Here is a 21,542-nt window from a genome sequence, read left to right as displayed (position 1 = left end):
TGCACACGCACACAGATTACTTGTCTCTGCCTATTGTTTTTTGTGTTTTTGTTCAATTTTGAACCAAATATGTGTGTGTGTGTGTGTATACATGATAGTCTTCCACACAGATTCTGTCTGCTAAATATACTTACAAAGTATTGGTCAACCTGGTACCATAGCAGAAGATACTTGCCCAAGGTGCTGTGCGGTGAGACTGAACTTGAAACCATGTGGATGCAAAATGAGCTTCTTAACCTCATAACCATCAGGAAAACCAATGTTTGAGATTCTACCTACCTACCTCTCTACAACTTGAATTGACAATTGAAATGTTAAAAGCACCATCCAAACGTGGCCAATGCCAGTACCCCCTGATGGGCTCCTGTGCCGGTGGCATGTAAAAAGCACCCACTACACTCTCAGAGTGGTTGGCATTAGGAAGGGCATCCAGCTGTAGAAACATTGCCAGATCAGATTGGAGCCTGGTGCAGTCACTGGCTCTCCAGACCTCAGTCAAACCGTTCAACCGATGCTAGCATGGAAAATGGATGTTAAACGATGACGATGATGATGATGAAACCAAATTAATTTATACCATAATAGGAGAAAATAGCTGTAAAAATAAAAAATTAAAAAATGAGAGGGTGGCATCCAAGGTTAAATATCTAAATAACTTTTGATTTTTATCTAACACTGCTTAAATATTTTGTGTTTTTATATTCTAATAAATTTCTTCCAAATATTTGGAAATTAATTCATAATTATTCTTTGCAGAAGATGTCAAGTCTCTGTCATTACCTGGTTCCTACCAGGATAAAATTACTTCCGTTGGAAAGTCTTTGAGGAAATTCAGTCGTCTGAAGGTGCTGGATTTATCTCGAAATTCTCTCACAAGTCTTTCTGTAAGTACTTCATAAAAGCAAAGCTTATTTCCTTTTAACAGAAACACCTGATCAATTTATGACTCATCCACAAAGCTAATTAAATCATATATTTTGATTAGATGACTTAATTGGGACAATTAGATTCATAATAAAAGCTTTTCAAATGTAACTGTTTGGATATTGGTCTGAGATTAAGTGTTGAGAATAAAACGGTTCCTTTTTATCTTTTACTTGTTCCAGTCATTGTACTGTGGCCATGCTGGGGCACAGCCTTGAAGAATTTTTAGTCAAATGAATGGACCCCAGTAATTATTTTTCTTTAAAGCCTGATACTTATTCTCTTGGTCTCTTTTGCCAAACCGTTAAGTCAAGCTTTGATGGAGGACAAACACAGACACACAGACATGACAGGCTTTCTTCAGTTCCTGTCTACCAAATCCACTCACAAGGCTTTGTCAGCCTGAGACTATGGTAGAAAACACTTGCCCAAGGTGCCATGCAGTGGGACTGAACCCCTTCCCTTGATCCCTTAAGCATATGCTTATTTTGCTTAATGGTCAGGTGTCATGACCCCTAGGGTTCATAAGCTTAGAGGTCAACAGAGCTTCAACAGGTATATAAGTGACTGAGATTGTAACACACTCATCTGAACGGGATGCCAGTCCTTCATAAGGTTAACTTCCCAGCTATTGTTGGAATGCTGCCTAACTGCCTTCCATGCCAAAAAGCACCATTCAAGCATGGTGTCAGTGCCGTGTAACTGGCCCCCATGCCGGTGGCATGCAAAAAGCGCCATCCAAACGTAGTCGACACCAGTGGCCTCTCACTGGCTCCCATGCCGGTGGCACATAAAAAGCACCAGTCAAGTGTGGTCATTGCCAGTGCCACCTGACTGGCCCTCGTGCCGGTGTCATGCAAAAAGCATTCACTACACTCTCAGCGTGATTGGCGTTAGGAAGGGCATCCAGCTGTAGGAACCTTGCCAGAACAGATTGGAGCCTGGTGGAGCCTTCTAGCTTGCTAGTCCCCAATCAAACTGTCCAACCCATGCCAACATGGAAAGCAGATGTTAAATGATGATGATGATGAGGAGGAGGGTGGTGGACTGGAGCAACATGCTCAAGAACACAACGTACCAATCAGTCCAGGAATTGAAACTATGAGCTTATGATCATGAGTCCAACATCCTAACCATTGTACCTTCGCTCTACCAGGCTCTCCCAGATCTAAAAAATACCCCAACACCTGCCATATATCCTGGCAGCACCCCTATGGTTCCATAAAGAGTTGAAGGCCCAAAGCAAAGACAAAATTCCTTTTAGTTTAAACATTTAAAATCTTCCTCTTGTTCTGTGACTCTCACTGAATTCCTTTTGTTGCAGGGTCTTGAACATTTAAAGCTGTTGGAAAAACTCAATCTGTATCCTTTATGAATAGAAAATAATCTGTTTGCATTGAAATTAATTTGTTATTTTTTAGAAAAAGTCATATTCAACCATTTACTGATCCAAAATCATTATAATTCAAATGGTAATCTTGATCTCCAACTTTACATGGAGGTTGTATTAGAATACACAGAATATAGCATTATTTAGCTTGAGATGATCTCTTGTAAGGACTCATGTTGCATAAAAACCCTTGTATTTATATTGTTGACTGATGAGAATCATCTGCTACAGTCCTTTGGAACTGCCAGATCCCCTGATTTCATCCTGCTATGGGTTCCTCAGTCACAGATGTCCAGCAGCATGATAATAGCTAACTCTTCCGTCAACAATATATATAAAATCTCAGCACTGCTATTAATTACTTTTTAATGAACCCACTGATTATTTGTGACACTGATTATGTGTGACACCAGTGCTTGAATAGATACTAAGATATACATCACCAGTTGAATTTGTAAACCCATGGTTGCTTTACTGAATTGATATGGTATATTTTAGAGAGTGGTATATAAAACAGGCAGTGCTCAGCTGGAGTTTAATAGGTACAGGGTTTAATTCTCTGTAACACCTTGCTGGTCATTTTTTATAGGTTCAGGTGTGGCTGTGTGGTAACAAGCTTGCTTCCCAACCACTTGATTCTGGATTCAGTCTCACTGTATGGTACCTTGGACAGGTATCTTGTACTATAGCCTTAGGCCAACCAAAGCCTTGTGAGTGGATCTGATAGATGGAAACTGAAAGAATTCTGTTGTTTTGGCCAATGACAGTATCGCCTGATTGGCACCTATGCCAGTGGAACATTAAAAGCACCATTTGAGCGTGATCATTGCTAGGGCTGCTGACTGGCTCCTCTGCAGGTGGCACATAAAAAGCACCATTCGAGTGTGGCCAATGCCAGTACCACCTGACTGGCCCTTGTGTCGGTGGCATGTAAAACCACCCACTACACTCTCCAACTGGTTGGCATTAGGAAGGGCATCCAGCTGTAGAAACTTTGCCAGATCAGATTGGAGACTGGTGCAGCCTTCTGGCTCGCCAGCCTTCAGTCAAACCGTCCAACCCATACCATCATGGAAAGCAGACGTTAAATGATGATGATGATGATATATCTATATATATTTATATATGTACAGGGTGGCCCAAAAGTAGGTTTACAGATATCATGTAGGCACTTTAAATTTCTTTTAAAACATTTTATTACATTTAAATTTCTATCTTACAAACCGAAATGGAGCTTGACATAATTAACTAAATTAGCATAGAATAATGGTTTCATATTTTTCTATAATTAAGATCTAAATTGTTAATATATGAATGCAAAGGAGATAGTTGAATAACTGTAAACCTACTTTTAGGAGCCACCCTGTTTGTATTTGTCCTCCACCACTGCTTGACAACTGGTGTTGGTATATTTACATCCCAGTAACTTAGCAGTTTGGCAAAAGAGTCTGATAGAATAAATACCAAGTTTTTTAAAAAATAAGTGCTGGGGTTAATTCATTTGACTAAAAATTCTTCAAGGTGGTGCCCCAGCATGACCGCAGTCTAAAGACAAACCAGTAAAGGACAAACAACACACACACACACACACACATACTTCTGTATATACATGTGTTTGTGAGAAGAGAGACAAACAGATCAGCTGATGTAGAACTTCAATTTGATCCTTAAAAGTCTGATGGCAGATATTACAATAATATAGCTTCTTTGGAAGAGCTGAAGGTGTTGCAGAAGAACCAGAACTTGCTGGAATTAGATTTACGCCTGAATCCAGTGACACGTAATGATCCAGACTATCGACTTTATCTCATTCAGCTGCTGCCTAACTTACAGAAACTAGGTACGGTTCCTTGAATCACCTGACTTTATCCTTTGTTTCATGGTCACAGGTGTATACCTATGTGTGTTGATATGAACTGATAACTAAATGTTTAGATATGTGTGTATTTTTGTGTGTGTGTGTGTGTGTGGCTAGGTATGTGTATATACATACGAGGGAGTGCTGAAAAGTTCCTAGCTTTAGGTAAAAGAAAATACAGGAGGATCAGTCAATTATGATTTCATTCAATATATTCCCCTTCTCAGATTCACACGCTTATTGCAGCAGCCCTTCAGTTTTTCAAAGCCCTGTAAAAGAACTCAGAAGGTTGGGCCTTCAACAGGGCCTTTCACAATACCCTTACAGTCAGGAACTTTTCAACAGCCCTTCACACGAGAAATATCAAGCACCATCCGAGCATTATTCTAAAGATGTAATAACGTATATAGAGAACAAATGTATTGCTACAATTATCTACCACCCTACCCACTTATCCATTTACCTGCATACCTACCCACCCACCTACCCCTACTTTCTTACCTACCTACCTACCATTTTGGATGGTTTGACAAGATCTGGTGAGCTAAAAGACTGCATTGAACTCTCCTGTATGTTTTGGCTTGGTTTCTATAGCTAGATGCCCTTCTTAATGCCAACCACTTTACAGAGTGTCATGAGTGCTTTTATCATGACCGTGCCGGTGGCACCATTCAAGTGTGGTTGTTGCCAGTGCTGCCAGACTGGCCCCCGTGCAGGTAGCACGTGAAAAGCACCTTCTGAGTGTGGTCATTGCCAGAACTGCCTGACTGGCCCTCGTGCCGGTGGCACGTAAAAGCATCCACTACATTATATATATATACAGCAGAATATTTGCTGTAGGCCATCTTTTATACCAAGACAAAACAATGTTATTATTATTATTATTATTTATTAAAAAAAATTTTTTTTTAATATTTGCAGATGATCGCTGCATTCGTGATCGAGAACGACAATCAGCACAGCTTCATTTCAGTGAATCTGAAGACTTTGGGCAGAAACCAGAACCAGAGTGTGACATTAGTAACTCCCGTGCCCAGTTTGTAAAATCACTTGTTTGTGGTAAAGGTAGAACACCTTATCTCTTTCACTCACTTTTCTTCGAATTACACCTCATGGTTCTGAATACTTATTCATGCTCTTATTTAATTCATGTCAGACGCCTTCCTGCAGAGATATTAGGTGCACGTGATTACCATTTAATTATTTCTCTCCATTATACATAACTAGCAATTGACAATTAATTAAATATTCATTTTCAAATTTTGGCACAAGGCCAGCAAGTTTGGGGGAGGGGGCTTAGTCAATTACATCAACCCCACTATTCAACTCGTTCTTATTTTATCAACCCTGAAAGGACAAAACGCAAAGTTGACCTCTGTGGAATTTGAACTCAGAACGTAAAGACAGACAAAATACAGCTAAGTATTTTGTCAGACGTGCTAATAATTCTGCCGGCTCACTGCCCATAGTTAATTAAGTTTTGGCACAGGGCCAGTAATTTTGGGGAAGGGGGCTAGTTGACCTCTGTATTCAACCAGTACTTATTTTATTGACCCTTGACCCTTTTAAGGGTCTCTGAGATAGATGGGAGGAAGGGAGGCATTTATTCTCAGACTAAGTTTAAATTCTTGCAACTGAGTGGACCCCACTAATGACACCCAAAGGCCAAGTGACACATTATATATGCCATCTAAGAACAGAAATGGTGCTGCTGATGGACTTCCATACAATTTCTCTCTATTAAATTTCATTCGCAAGGCTTTGCTCATCCTGAAGTTATGTCAGATGAGTGAAAATTCCATGCAGTGGGATTGAAGCTGGAACGACATTGCTGCATTGTTAACAAATCAGTTGTGTTCTTCACAGGCAATAACACATCATAGCAGGAATCGTTTGACCAATTTTCTGTTGCTTCTAGAATGATGACCTGACAAAGTTTTTTTCTACCATACACTTGCCATACATTTGTATATACACATGGTACCCCTGCACGATGTTACGTTCGAGCAGAAAATAAATGGCTCCAAAACATTGAAACCATTGTTCTCCTTTGTTATCCCAGTGGTGATTCTGACCCCACTTGCCTAGATTTCTACATGAAGCAGCAACAGTTATGGTTGTTTTTCCCCCTGATAATTTGATCGTTTATACTTTTAATGTTTATCTGTCTTTCTTTCCTTCCTGTAAAAATATGTTGTTAATAAAAATCACAAGAATTACCATAAAAGATAGAAGAATAGTCTATTCCCTAATACAATTCTATATTTAAGAGATGAGGAATTATGTACATTATTTACATTTGGCGGATATTTGTCCTCATCTTGTTTGTTGTTAACACGTTTCGGCTGATATAGCCTCCAGTCTTCATCAGGTGTCTTGGAGAAATTTTGAACTTGGGTTCTCATTCCTAAGGTATTTTTTGATATTATTATTATTATTATTATCATTATTCAGGTCACTGCCTGGAATTGAACTTGGAATCTTGGAGTTAGTACCCCACGCTCTTAACCACTATGCCATATGCCTGTGGGCAATTATGGAGTGAATTTTGGGGCTTATAAATCTAATATTAAGGAAGGATAGGAAAATATTTGATTTATAAGCCCTAAAATTCACTCCATAATTGCCCACGGGCATATGGCATAGTGGTTAAGAGTGCGGGTTACTAACCCCAAGATTCTGAGTTCGATTCCAGGCAGTGGAATAATAATAACATTGAAAATTACCTTAGAAATGAGAAACCAGGTTCGAAATTTCCCCAAGACACCTGATGAAGGCTGGAGGGTATATCAGCTGAAACGTTATGTTAACAACAAACAAGATGAGGACAATTGCAGTGTGGAAGGTGTTTATAAGCCATTTAAGAAACACACAAAAACCGTTAGATTCACTTCAACACAGCTTATAAACACCTTCCACGCTGCAATTGTTTTCGTTCCAGCAAACAATCTCAGATCAGGTCACTTGCTATGCAAGTACATCTCCGTAAAGATGAGGACAAATATCCATCAAATGTCAATAATGTAAATAAAGTCTGTTCCCTATTTTATATTTTATTCCATGTGTTCTCTTTCTTTTTTTTTTCAAGTATTCAGTGATGATATCGGTGTCCTTGATATCCTTGATCCCACTCGTACTAAATTTATTCAACCACAACAGTTATCTGGTTCAGCAGCCAAGCAACCTTCTATTGAGGTATATTCTTTTGAAGGTAAACACCATTTTATTTCGTTTATTTTTTTTTGGTACTTTTTGGTTATCTCACCCCCATTAAAAAATTGGGTTATCTTCCCTGTTTTATGAGAAATATTGGTACTTTTGGTCCTCTCCCTCAATTGAAAAAATTGTTTAACCCTCAATGAAACAAAACAAAAAAAAACTGAAAAAATTATTAAACATGGAAAATGGAATGATAGAACTTCTTATTGAATCTGATATTTTTGTAACAAACCATACCATTCCTATAAAGGAGGCCAAAAGTCAACAATGTGTTGAAGCATTGAATCAAAAGGATCTTCTAACTCTTTTAATCCAATCTCTTGTTGCCACTTAAATTCAATTTTTTAGTCGGAAGAAAACCTAGTTTTTTAATGGCAATTTTTTAGGGCGGGGGGGGGGGAGATAACCAAAAAGTACCATTTTTTTTTTCTATCTTCTACTTGTTTCAGTCATTAGACTGCAGCCATGCTGGGGCACCACCAGGAACAATTTAAAGCCTGGTGCTTACTATGTTGTTCTCTCTTGCAGAACCACTAAGTTATGGGAATGTAAAAAAAAAAAGGGACTAAAAGTGTGTGTGTGTACAATGGGCTTCTTTCAGTTTCCATCTACCTAATCCACTCACAAAGCTTTGATCAGCCAAGTGTGTGCATCTAGTCATCTAATGAATCTTGGATGGAGAATCTTTAGAATGTCTTAGAAATCTCCACTGTGCCGCTAATAGATTGGATTTGGAGAATCCGTATTAGTTTCTTTTGTCCTTTCTTCAAAAAAACCTTGTATTTCTAAGTTTTTGTGTAAATTTGTATGTATGTATGTGTGTGGGTGTGTGAGCAAATATTTTCAACCTGCAGGTGAGCAATATTACAAACAGTGATTTCATAGTTTTTAGCCATGCTACAAACGGCGATGTCACCCTTAGTGGTTTGGCTGCAATTGGTAACGTTTGTTGATATTTCCTGCTAAAATCTTCTATTAGCTTTGGGCTTTCAAATTCTTCTGGAGTTAGATTAGAGTTTCCTTTCTTAAAAAGAACTTGTAAGAATTGACAACAGGAGCATCCAGCCATTAAAATCTTAATACAAGTACCTTCTTGTCTAACCTTGACTATCATAGAAGAACAAATATGTTAAATGAACGAATGACAGTCGATATTCTGTTATGTCATTTTCTGGTTGAAATATGTTGACTTGTTTTAAACCAAATATCTCACCTGATACTCTTTCACCAGAAACATGGCTTTTGTTTAAATATTTACATACACATAAATATGTGAAACATTTCAGCATTGCTAGTGAATGTATTTTAGATGTTGTGGAACAAAGGAAGAAAATGATGTCATCACAAACATATTTTCAGAAATTTCATCAGAAACATCATGACAAACTGTAACATTTCTAACCAAAACACTAGCAAAATACATATTTGTTTTTTAGCACAACGTCACTGTTTCGATAATAAATATAAATTATATATTGAGTATATATCATATATATATATATATAAAATTAACAGAATGAGATAAAAAATCCAAGGGTGTGTATAGTTTCCAGAACATTTATAAAGAGAAAGTCTTACAGCTGTTTCCGGGATATTTTATATATCCCTTCATCAGAGGCAGTGTGAGAAAATGTTTAAGTAAATAGTTATTATAGAGAATATATGAAATACAGAGTGAAGTGGAGGAATGAAAACAGACGTGAGATACGTAAGGATATTGTATGTGCAGTTCCATTATTTAAGCAGAATGGTGTATATATAAGTTTCCTGTACCTTTTGATGTGAATACCTCTTATACCCTATATATATATATATGTATATATATATATATGTATATATCAAAAGGATGTGTTATAATGCTGTTCCACATATACAAAAACCGCAATACCAACTATCCAACATACCTCCATCATCAGCTGCCCGACGGATATCATTATGATTTCGACACCTGGGCAGTACTATTCAATCCGGTGGTGTCAACAGCACTAAAAGAAGTGTTATTTGGGAACAAACATACCAAAGAAACCACAACTTTCAATATATATATATATATATATATATATATATATATATATATATATATATATATATATATATATATATATATATATATATATATATATATATATATATATATATATATATATATATATATATATATATATATATATATATATATATATATATATATATATATATATATATATATATATATATATATAGGTGGCAAGCTGTCAGAATCATTAGCATGCTGGTGGAAATGTTTAGCAGTATTTCATCTGCAGCTACATTCTGAGTTCAAATTCCTCTGAGGTCAACTTTGCCTTTCATTCTTTTGGGGGTCAATAAATTAAGTACCGGTGAAACACTGGGGTTGATGCCAGTTCTGCGTGATTGCCCCTCATGCTGGTGGTACATAAAAAGCACTCACTACACTCTTGGAGTGGTTGGTGTTAGAAACCTTGCCAGATCAGATTGGAGCCTGGTGCAGCCTCCTGGCTTGACGGTACTCAGTCAAACCATCCAACCCATGCCAGCATGAAAAGCGGACGTTAAACGATGATGATGATGATATATACATACTTACACACACACACATATATATATGTAAAATGATTGAATGTAAAATATTTTGACAATTTCATCAAAACATTAGTTTCAAATTTTAGCACATGGGCAGCAAATTTGGAGGAAGGGGTAAGTCGATTACATTGACCTCCAGTTCTGAACTGGTACTTATTTTATCGACCCGGAAGGATGAAAGGCAAAGTCGACCTTGGTGGAATTTGAAATCAGAACTCCGGACGTAAAGGAGGTAGGACATGGAACAATATCAAGTTGCCAGAAGGGAATTTAGATTCTTTTATCTTTTACTTGTTTCAGTCTTTAGACTGTGACCATGCTGGAGCACCACCTTAGACCAAATCAACCCCTGTACTTTTTAAAAATCCTGGTACTTATTCTAATAGTCTCTTTTTGCTGAACCACTAAGTTACAGGGGATGTAAACACACCAACACCAGTTGTCAAGCAGTTTTGGAGGTACAAACACTGGCACGAAGACACATACACACTCACTCGTATATACGACATGCTTCTTTCAGTTTCCTTCTCTGAAATTCACTCACGAGGTTTGGTCAGCCCAAGGCTATTGTTGAAGTTGCTTGCCCAAGATTCCACGAACTTCTATATTCGGCACCCTCAATCCAACCCACTCACCCAGTCCATGCCCTGACACATCTTTGCCTTCATCTTTTTACTGCTTTCCTCATCTCACCACACCTGAAGTAAGAAACTCTGTTTGCTGCACCATGTCATGTTTCCCTGGTTTTGTCGGTTTCAAATGGTCATCCATGCTTCTGTAACTTAGCTTTCACTAAGGTAGCGGTGTCGGCTCCACACAAACCCATTCTACTTCTGGGAAGATGTGATCCATATTAGCTTGGCCTTTATCCTTTGATCTGCCCAGTATTAGAGGCTTTCTCTGTTGACATAATTCTCTGGATCATTGAGGCACATCACAAGAAGGATGGCACCTTGTGGTGGAAATCCACACTCTGCCAGACCACAATTGATCGTCTGACCAACACACATCCACATATTACACAAGCTTCCTCCCACTACTTCAAGTCAGTGTTCCATGATAACTATCCTTGGCAGTACGTGTACTTCATCCTTGTCTCATCAGAAACAAATGGCTGAAAGAATACTCTCAGTTACGTCCCTTGACACATAAAGGTCTCACAGCTCTCAAATCCTCTGAGTGGTTCACGCATAAATGCACCCCAGCTCCCTAATAACCACGGAGAAAATCGTCCATTCCTATACACTGGATATAAGTCTGAGTAAACAGGGGAGATAACTAGAAGATATCCTTGAGAGAAATGTGTAACTGATGAATAGTGGGGTTGCAGTGTTATGCATCCATATATAACCAGATAAATGCTGTTGAGACATTCAGTATGAGATTAATCATCATCATCATCATAGCCATCACCATTTAAAGTCCATGTTCCATGCTGACAGGGATTGGTTAATTTGATAGTATCTGATGACTCCAGGGACTAGATTGTTCTGTATTTTTTGGAGATGAGGAATTCTGCACATCATTTACATTGGACGGATGTGTCATCTTGTTTGTTGTTAACACAACGTTTTGGCTGATATACCCTCCAACCTTCATCACGTGTCCTGGTGACCAGGAGACCTAGTGCAGATATGAATACCATATGGGAACCGGTATTAAGGAAGGATATAAAGATATTAGGTTTATAAGCCCTAAAATTCACTCTATAATTGTCCCCGGGCATATAGCATAATGATTCCGAGTTCAATTCCAGGCAGTACCTTGAATAAATAATGATAATAATAATAACATCAGCAATAATACCTTAGGAATGAGAATTGGATATAAGTCTGAGTAAACAGGGGAGATAACTAGGGTTGGGTTCAAAATTCCACCAGGACACCTGATGAGGGCTGGAGAGTAAATCAGCCAAAACGCTGTGGTAACAACAAACAAGACGAGGACACATATCTGTCCAATATAAATAATGTGGCAGGGTTTCTATAACGCCAGCCACTCTACAGAGTGCCTCCAGCATTAATGAATTCGCCATTTACGAAGATTCTACATGGTCACTTGACTTTCTAGAAATAGTAAACTCCCATTGTATACAATGTTTACTTGGTGCCACGTTTCAGGTAATCCTTGCCTGGGATTGATCTCAGAACCCCTAGGTGACTGCAATGCCTTTATGTATGATAGATGTGTGTATGTGGGTGTGTGTATGTGTATATGCGAATGTAGGCAAACGGATATGAAAGTTAACAGATAGACATACAGACGGATAGGTACGTAGGTAATAGGAATAGACTAGCACACATACAACAAGGAAGAATGAAACACACGACCACACACACACACACACTTCACTTCACACAAGGACACATATGGAGACACACATCCACACATACAGATACAGTCGCAAAAAAACCATACACAGACACAGACACACTCAGATATGCATGCACAAGGAGACAGGTACACACACACACACACATGCAAACAAACACATACACACGTAAAAACACACAAACACATGAGTATGCAAAATACATACATACAAACGTACACACATACATACATATATACATACGCGCACACGCACGCACACATACGTGCATACACGTCTATGCACACACACACACACACACTGATCCACACACACACACACTGATCCACACACATGCGCACAAACAAAAAGAATGCAGCTTGAATGACGGACAGAGTTAACAACTATTGAAAAGGTTGCAAGATGCAACGAAAGTTCTAGAAAAATACATAAGTAAATGAATGGAAATTTTACCGGTGTGTGTGTTAAATTATAAGGCACTAAAAGAAAATGACCCCCCCCCCCCAACACCACAGAATATCAAGGGAAATAATTGTTATAAGTTAGTAGAAGTTGTTTCCCCTCGATCGATAAACTTGCATTGTTGCCAGGTAAGCTGGAATGGTGCTTTAATTATCCTCTAAACCTGGTTCCCAACCTGTGGTTCGCAAAGGTAGTACTAGGGGTCCGTAGGAAAACTCATTTGAATAAAAGAGGTCCTTGGTAGTGAAAAGGTTGGGAACCACCACTCGAAATAATTGATTTCTACCGTTATAGGGATACTGGAAATCTTTGAGGTCCACTTCACCAATGCCATTTTAAACCCAAATTAAACAATGCAAATAATGTGATGGTAGTAATTCCTCACATCATTCACCTCACTCGTCCATATCTGTGCGGTCAGTCATTACTCTTGCATATAGTAATGACTGACCATCCAATTACTCTCTCGGCTCATCTGTTCTGTTTATTTCATCAAGTTAACGTCACATGTCCAATGGATCATACCAGCAGTGCTGGATTAGCCATTTAGCAAAATAAGCAGGTGCTTCGGGCATTCAGGGAAGAAATGGTAAATGGTTTACAGCATGAAATAAAATCACTTTAAACTTGCTAAAGTAATGTTTTCCAAGTGTTCTTGGTGTCGTAGTAAGGATCTGATCAAAGCCTTTGCAGTTGAGAAAAGTAGGAGAAATCTTTTCAAATATAAATAAAGTGAAAGAACATTAATCTGTCGACTATCATGGGTGTTATGTTCCAACCCCTCCCCCCGCGATAGGTGAAAGTCCGCAAAGTAGAAACAGAACAAATTATTTTTATAATTTGTATATATTTGGTGGCACGTAAAAAGCACCAAAGTCAGGTCTGCCTGACTGGCTCCCATGCTAGTGGCATGTAAAAAGTACCAACTGAATGTGGCTGATGCCAGTACCTCCAGACTGGCTCCTGTGCTGGTGGCACGTAAAACGCACCATCCGAACGTGGTTGACACCAGGTTCGCCTGACTGGCTCCCGTGCTGGTGGCACATAAAAAGCACCAACTGAACATGGCAGATGCCAGTACCCCCTGACTGGCTCTTGTGCTGGTGGCATGTAAGAAGCACCATCCAAACTTGGCTGATGCCAGTACCCATTGATGGCCCCCATGCTGGTGGCATGTAAAAAGCACCATCTGAACGTGATCTATGCCAGATCTGCCAGACTGGCTCCTGTGCCAGTGGCACGTAAAAAGCACCCACTATACTCTCGGAGTGGTTGGCATTAGGAAGGGCATCCAGCTGTAGAAACATTGCCAGATCAGATTGGAGCCTGGTACAACCACTGGCTCTCCAGACCTTAGTCAAACCATCCAACCCATGCCAGCATGGAAAACAGACGTGAAACGATGATGATGATGATGATTATTTTATTAGAAATGCAAAAAAACACCATGGAGGAATCAACATAAGCTTAAATAATAAACCGTGATAGATGAACTGCGATATGGCAATAGATTACTGCGCACAAAAATAAACTTTATTTTCCATTTTACCGTTAGTTTTGTTCCATTTTGAAAAACAGAGATTTATTTCATGCTTAATTATTGTTTATATCTTGAACTACACCCATATGAGAGTACCAGAATCTTTCAAGTGCTTTGGGCTTCTATGGTTCTTAAACCAGTCCTGGATTATGCACAATTCCTTTCTCTTCAGTAACCCCTTCTACTCTTTCCGTTTTTATTGTCTGTGTTTCACAACCTAGCAGTACCCCACCACACGCACACACATACACACACACACACACACACACATAGACTTTCTAGTTTATACAGTCTCTGTATTTGGTTTTATGATTAAAATTTTCTCTGTTTGTGTATCATTTTAGCTCTGAAACAGATGAAATCAAAAGAACCATCTGACCCAAAGCAAACCACTGACGCTAATGTGAGTGATCTCATAGGTCTCTCTTTTTCTATAAAGAATATTTTGTTTTTCTGGAAAGCTTGAAGATGAAAAGTATCAGTTTTTTTTACAATCATAGAAGCACTGATGTGTTTAACCCTGTTGTTACCATAATTCTGTTGAAATCCATTACCTTTGTTTCCCTTAATTAAGTAAAATATATTTTGTCATTATTAAGCTGGTGTAAGGTGGTGATCTGGCAGAATCGTTAGCATACTGGACAAAGTGCTTAGCACTATTTCGCCTGTCATTACATTCTGAGTTCAAATTCCACCGAGGTCAACTTTGCCTTTCATCCATTCGGGGTCAATGAAATAAGTACCAGTGAAACATTAGGGGGTGGGGGGTGTCGATGTAATCGATTTGTCCCTTCCCCCAAAATTTCAGGCCTTGTGCCTAAAGCAGAAAGGATTATTAAGCTGGTGTTTGGAAGGTTTTAATTTAGATCACTTTAACCCTTTTGTTACCATATTTCTGTTGAAATACATTACTTTTGCTTAAATCAATTTTGAAAGTAATGACAAGGAATTTAGAAGAATATCTTTGTCATTATTTAACTGGTGTTTGGAACATAAATGAACCTGAAATTTTGATGGAAGATTCCAATTTAGATCCTTTAAAACAGGAAGTTTGTGTCAAAGGATCAAAGGATAGTTTCAAGGGGATTGCAATCCAAAGAGTTAAAGGAAAGAATTGGAAAATTTTGTCTGCCATCATCATCATCTTCTTCATCATCATGTAACTTCCATTTTCCATGCTGGCATGGGTTGGATGGTTTGACTGAGGTCTGGAGAGCCAGCGGCTGCACCAGGCTCCAATCTGATCTGGCAAAGTTTTTACAGTTGGATGCCCTTCCTAACACCAGCCACTCCAAGAGTGTAGTGGGTGCTTTTTACGTGCCACCAGCACAGGAGCCAGTCAGTGGGTACTGGCAACGATCACATTTGGATTTGGATTTTTATGTATAGAATGAGTTTCTACTTATTTACTGTCTAATAAATCCACACAGAGGACAATTAATCAGCTTGGGATTATAGTAGAAAACAATTGCTTAAGGTGCCACGGTGGGATTGAAACCACATGGTTGCAATGTGAACTTCTTAAATCACACAGCCACACCTTGTATACTTTACTATTATTAGAATTACAAAACCTCATCTTTAACCCTTTCATTACCAACCTGGCTGAAACCAGCTCTGGCATTGTAATACAAATGTCTTGTTTTCATAAGTTCTGAATTAAAATCTTCCACCAAGCCTTAGTCACAATTTATGTTCCTAACACCAGCTGAATGATAACTAAGTTATTTTACTAAATTCTTTGTTATATTTAAAGTAATTGAGAGAAACAAAGAGCATCTCAACAGAATTATGGTAACAAAAGGGTTAAAATATATAATAGAGAAACAATTCTTAACCCTTTTATACCAATCCAGCCGAAACTGCTTCTGGCTCTGAGTATAAATGTCTTGTTTCCATGAATTTTGAATTAAAATCTCCCATGAAACCTTAGTCACAATTTATGTTCCTAGCACAAGCTTAATGATAACTAAGTTATTATCCTAAATTCTTTGTTATATTTAAAATTAATTGAAAGAAACACAGAACATCTCAAAAGAAATACAATAACGAAAGGGTTAAAGTGCCATACAGTGGGATTGACACCACATGGTTGCAACATGAACTCCTTAAATCATACAACCATGCCTTGGATAAGTCTACTATCATTAAAATTACAAAACCTCATCTTTAAATACTTGAGATTTATTGAAATGTTTGTTGATTTCTATATTGATTAAGTGCCCAGTTGACTCCATATATTTCCATTTTGTATTTCTGTCTCTTCACTATATTGTACACAGTCTGTATGTTTGTATATGTGTTATTTAGCCAGCCACCAGCTGGTCTTAATTCCATGGTATGACTATTAAGCACAATTTCCCAGCCACAGAAAACACATATTTATATTTTCCAGTTTTAGTATTGCAACAGACAAACTAAAAAAATGACAGCTGTTTCAGCTGATGTGTGTGTGTGTGTGTGTGTGTGTGTATATATATATATATATATATATATATGTATAAGACAACAGATCAATAAACAAGCTGGTATAAATACTTTTAATAAAATGGCTACAAAGACTAAAGTTGAGGTTGGAAATATAGAATAATAATGAGAAGCCTAAAGCACAGTCACTTTCGAAATTAATTAATTATTGTTTTGGCTTGTGTGTGTGTGTTGTTTGCAAGTAACATGTGTTGGCCAGGCATGTTTGCATGGAAGATTGGAAATGAAGGACATGATTTGTATGATGAGGACACTGACACACTGACACACTCAAGCTCACACACACAAACACACACACACAAATATGTGTGTATACGTGTGTATATACTATGGGCTTCTTTCAGTTTCTGTCTCTTACACATTCACTCACAAAGCTCTACTTGGCCCAAGGCTGTAGTGGAAGACATTTGCCCAAAATACCATGCAACGGAACTGAAGATGAATCCATGTGGTAGGGAAGCAACTGTCTTACGGACACACACACACACACACACACACACACACACATGGCTTTGTGGTAAGAATCTTACTTCTCAGTCACATAGTTCCAGGTTCAGTCCCACTGCATGGTACCTAGGGTAAGTGTCTTCTACTATAGCCTTAGGTCAACCAAAGCCATCTGTGTGGATTTAGTAGATGGAAACTGAAAGAAGCCTGTCATGTGTGTGTGTGTGTGTCTTTGTGTCTGTGGTTGTCCCGCTCTACTGTTTGACAGCCAGTGTTGGTGTGTTTACATCCCCGTAATTTAGTGGTTTGGCCAAAGAGACTGATAGAATAAGTACTAGGCTTTTAAAAAGAATATAATTACTGGGGTCGATTCATTTGACTAAAAATTCTTCAAGGCAGTGCTCTAGCATGGCCACTGTCTTATGACTGAAATAAGTAAAAATGGAAAAGAAGATATGTGTATTGCATTATTTAATAATTTATATATATATATATCATTATATGTATGTATATATATATATTTACATATATCTATATGTGTGCGTGTATATATATATTTATATATATATATGTATTCACACGTGTGCACACGCACATGATGGCTTTCTTTTAGCTTTGCTCTCCGAAAGCCACTCACAAGGCTTTGGTCAGCTCAGGGCTATAGTGAAAGCCATTTTGCTCAAGGTGCCATGCAATGGGACTGAACCCAAGACCACATTGTCACTGCTGTCCCTTATTAAAGTAATCCATTTTTTGTTTATCCTTTCAGAGCAGAGTGACATCAGAAGATGCTGCAAACTCTGAGAAACACAAGTCTCTGAATGATGGAATCTACTCGGACTACTCAAAATTAGACAGTGGGAGCAGTGAAACACAACCAAAAGCTCAGACATATCAAACCAAGTAAACCTCAATAACTTTGGTTATTAACATTTTTCACAATTACATTGTTATTTCCAGTGGTCTAGTGGTTAGGGTATTTTGTTTGCAATCATAAGGGCCAGGGTTCAATTTCTGGAATAGGCAGTATGTTTTTTTTTTTTTGAACAAGTAACTTCATTTCATAATAGCTTCAGTCTACTCAGTTGTAAATAATTATCAGATGGTTGTCTTTCAAGTTGCTTGGTGGCCCTGTCGATGCTGGTGCCACATAAAAAGCACCCAGTGGGCTCTGTAATGTGGTTGGTGTTAGGGAGAACATCCAGCTGTAGAAACCATGCCAAAACGGACAACGGCTTCTGTCAAACCATCAAATTCGTGCTAGCATGGAAAACGGATGTTAAATGATGATGATAATGATGGTGGTGGTGGTGGTGGTGCTGCTACTGTTTATGGTAGTGATGGTGCTGGCATAGCTCTCCTTACCTCCAGCTATTACGTCCTAAATGTGCCCCTGAGTGAACAGTGTTGGGACTTAGACGATGGTCGTGTCAGCTCATGATTACATAATCACCGTAAGCAATCGATGAAAACATGGTCCATACGAGTCTACACTTTTGAGATGAGGAATTATGGAGATTATTTACAATGGACAGACAGATGTCCTCACCCTGTTTGTTGTTACCACAACGTTTCGGCTGATTTACTCTCCAGCCTTCATCAGATGATCTGCTGGGCATGTAGCACAGTGGATAAGAGTGCTGGCTACTAAATTTCGGATTCTGAGTTCAGTCCCAAGCAGGGACTTGAGAAATAATATCAACAGATAAAAAATAAAATAATATCAGCAAAAAAAAAAAAAAAAATTAATATCTTAGGAATGAGAACAGAGTCAAATAAAGGGTTGGGTTTGAAATTCCACCAGGACACCTGATGAAGGCTGGAGAATACACTAGAGGAAACATTGTGGTAACAATAAACAAGGTGGGGACACCTATTTGTTCATTGTAAATAATGTTATCAATTCATACACTCTGCAAATAATGGCTGGTTGTATAGAACCAAAGTCATTCACCAATCACCATCATCATCATCGTTTAATGTCCGTTTTCCATGCTGGCATGGATCGGACGGTTTGACTGAGTTCTGGAGAGCCAGAAGGCTGCACCAAGTTCCAATCTGATCTGGCAATGTTTCTACAGCTGGATGCCCTTCCTAACGCCAACCCCTCCGAGAGTGTAGTGGGTGCTTTTTATGTGCCACTGGCACAGGGGCCAGTCAGTGGGTACTGGCATTGATCACGTTTGAATGGTGCTTTTTATGTGCCATAACTTTGTGAAAACATGACTGAGACACAAAATCTTATAAAAAGTACCACGAACATGGCAGAAAGTGTCTGGATAATTTTCACATTTAAAAAGAATCTTTTATCTTCTATTTTTTACTTGTTTTATTCATTAGACTGAGGCCATGCTGGGGCACCGCCATGAAAAGTTTTTAGTTGAATGTATCAACCCCAGTACTCCCTTTTTTTTTAAAGCTGCATACTTATTCTGTTAGTGCCCTTTGCCAAACCACTAAGTTACAGGGATGTAAACACACCAACACCGGTTATCAAGTAGTAGTAAGTGGACAAACACAAAGACACACACATGCACACACACACAGACACACACACACATACATGAATACAACAGGCTTCTTTCAGTTTCCATCTACCAAATCCACTCACAATGCTTTGGTCAGTCCAAGGTGTTCAAGGTGCCATGCAGTGGGACTGAACCTGGAACCATGTGGTTGGGAAGCAAACTTCTTACTGCACAGCCACACCTGCACATTAAACAACAACATCTGAAAAAACATGAAAACCTGCAAAATATTTTAAATATAAAAAAAAAAAATGGTTGTACCTCCAAACTGAAGAAACACCAAAGAAAATTTTGAAATCAGCATCATTATCATCATCATTTAATGTCTATTGTCCATGCTGGCATGGGTTGGATGGTTTGACTGGGCTGGTACACTGGAAGGGTGCACCAGTTTGATTTTGTATGGTTTTCTATGTTTGGATGCCCTTCCTAATGCCAACCACTCTGAAAGTGTAATGGCTGCTTTTACATGCCACTGGCACGGGTGTCATTTGCATGACAGCGGTATCTGCCATGACTGCAATTTTTGCTCAGCTTGATGGGTCTTCTCCTCAAGCACGACATAATGCCAAACACTCAAAAGGAATGCTTTCTAGTTTACTCAAAACCATCAACCAACAATTCTTTGTTGACCAATAATTTTACTCTGTTATAATCTTAGACATTATTAAATTAATTAGATTAAATCTGTTAATTTTGGTTTCAGATTGTGACACAAGGCCAGCAACTTTGGTGAGGGGAAAGTTGATTACATTGACCGCAGTACTCAACTAGTACTTGTTTTATTGACCCAGAAAGGATAAAACGTAAAGTCAACGTTGGTAGAATTTGAGTTCAGAGCATGAAGATGGATGGCACAGCACTAAGATCTTGCCCAGCGTGCTAATGATTCTGCCAGTTTGCTTCCATAACTGTTAATATTGGTTTCTAACAAAGGCGGCAAGCGGGCAGAAATGTTAGCATGCTGGGCAAAATGCTTAGTGGTATTTTATCTATCTTTATGTTCTGAGTTCAAATTCTGCCAAAGTCAACTTTACCTTTCATCCTTTTGGGGTCAATAAATTAAGTACCAGTTGCGTACTGGGATCTATCTAATCGACTGGCCTCCTCCTGCAAAAATTTCAGGTCTTGTGCCTAGAGTAGAAAAGAAAAGAGATTTTTTTTGTCTTTACGTTCTGAGTTCAAATTCCGCCAGGGTTGACTTTGCCTTTCATCCTTTCGGGGTCGATAAACTAACTACCAGTTGCGTACTGGGTTGATCTAATCGACTGTTTCCCCCCCCCCCCCAAAAAAAAAGAAATTAATTTTCAGGACTTGTGCCTAGAATAAAAAAGAATATTGGTTTCTAACATAACGTCAAAGCCTCGAAAATGGAAGAGGAATATTGTCAATTTTATTGATTCAGTACTGTGTTATTGGCACAAAATCTTTTATTATTGATTCCTGATATAACCACAAGATGTCTCTCACATTCAATATGGCGGAAGAAACGATTGATCTGCTATCCTTCAAATGTGTATGTCAATTTATTGATCTAGTAATACTTTATTGATACTAAATCTATTAATATTGATTTCTGACATCATCGTCATCACCACCACCACCACCACCGCCACAACCACAACCACAACCATCACCATCATCGTCATCATTATCATAATCATCATCATCATCATCGTTATCATCATTTAATGTCCACTTTTCCAATTGTCAAGGCAGATTTTTCTACAGCTGGACCTTTCCTGTTATCAAGCTAGGTAATACATTTCCAT

General features: G+C 38.5%; 1 protein-coding gene across 1 annotated transcript in view; it reads left to right on the top strand.

Annotated features, from left to right (window-relative positions):
• LOC106879775 (centrosomal protein of 72 kDa) overlaps window positions 1-21,542 on the top strand; it is a 53,713-nt gene that overhangs the window by 8,226 nt on the left and 23,945 nt on the right. Inside the window, exons 2-8 of the mRNA XM_014929477.3 lie at window positions 757-884; window positions 2,249-2,286; window positions 4,000-4,154; window positions 5,094-5,237; window positions 7,261-7,383; window positions 14,653-14,711; window positions 18,012-18,145. Coding sequence (XP_014784963.2) covers window positions 757-884; window positions 2,249-2,286; window positions 4,000-4,154; window positions 5,094-5,237; window positions 7,261-7,383; window positions 14,653-14,711; window positions 18,012-18,145 — 781 coding nt within the window. The remainder of the gene's footprint in view (window positions 1-756; window positions 885-2,248; window positions 2,287-3,999; window positions 4,155-5,093; window positions 5,238-7,260; window positions 7,384-14,652; window positions 14,712-18,011; window positions 18,146-21,542) is intronic.

Source organism: Octopus bimaculoides, chromosome 3, assembly GCF_046866305.1.
Source record: "Octopus bimaculoides isolate indiv1 chromosome 3, ASM4686630v1, whole genome shotgun sequence".
In the NCBI taxonomy this organism is placed as follows: domain Eukaryota; kingdom Metazoa; phylum Mollusca; class Cephalopoda; order Octopoda; family Octopodidae; genus Octopus; species Octopus bimaculoides.
The sequence above is the reverse complement of the archived record's forward strand: the minus strand, read 5'-3'. Positions and strand labels throughout refer to the sequence as shown.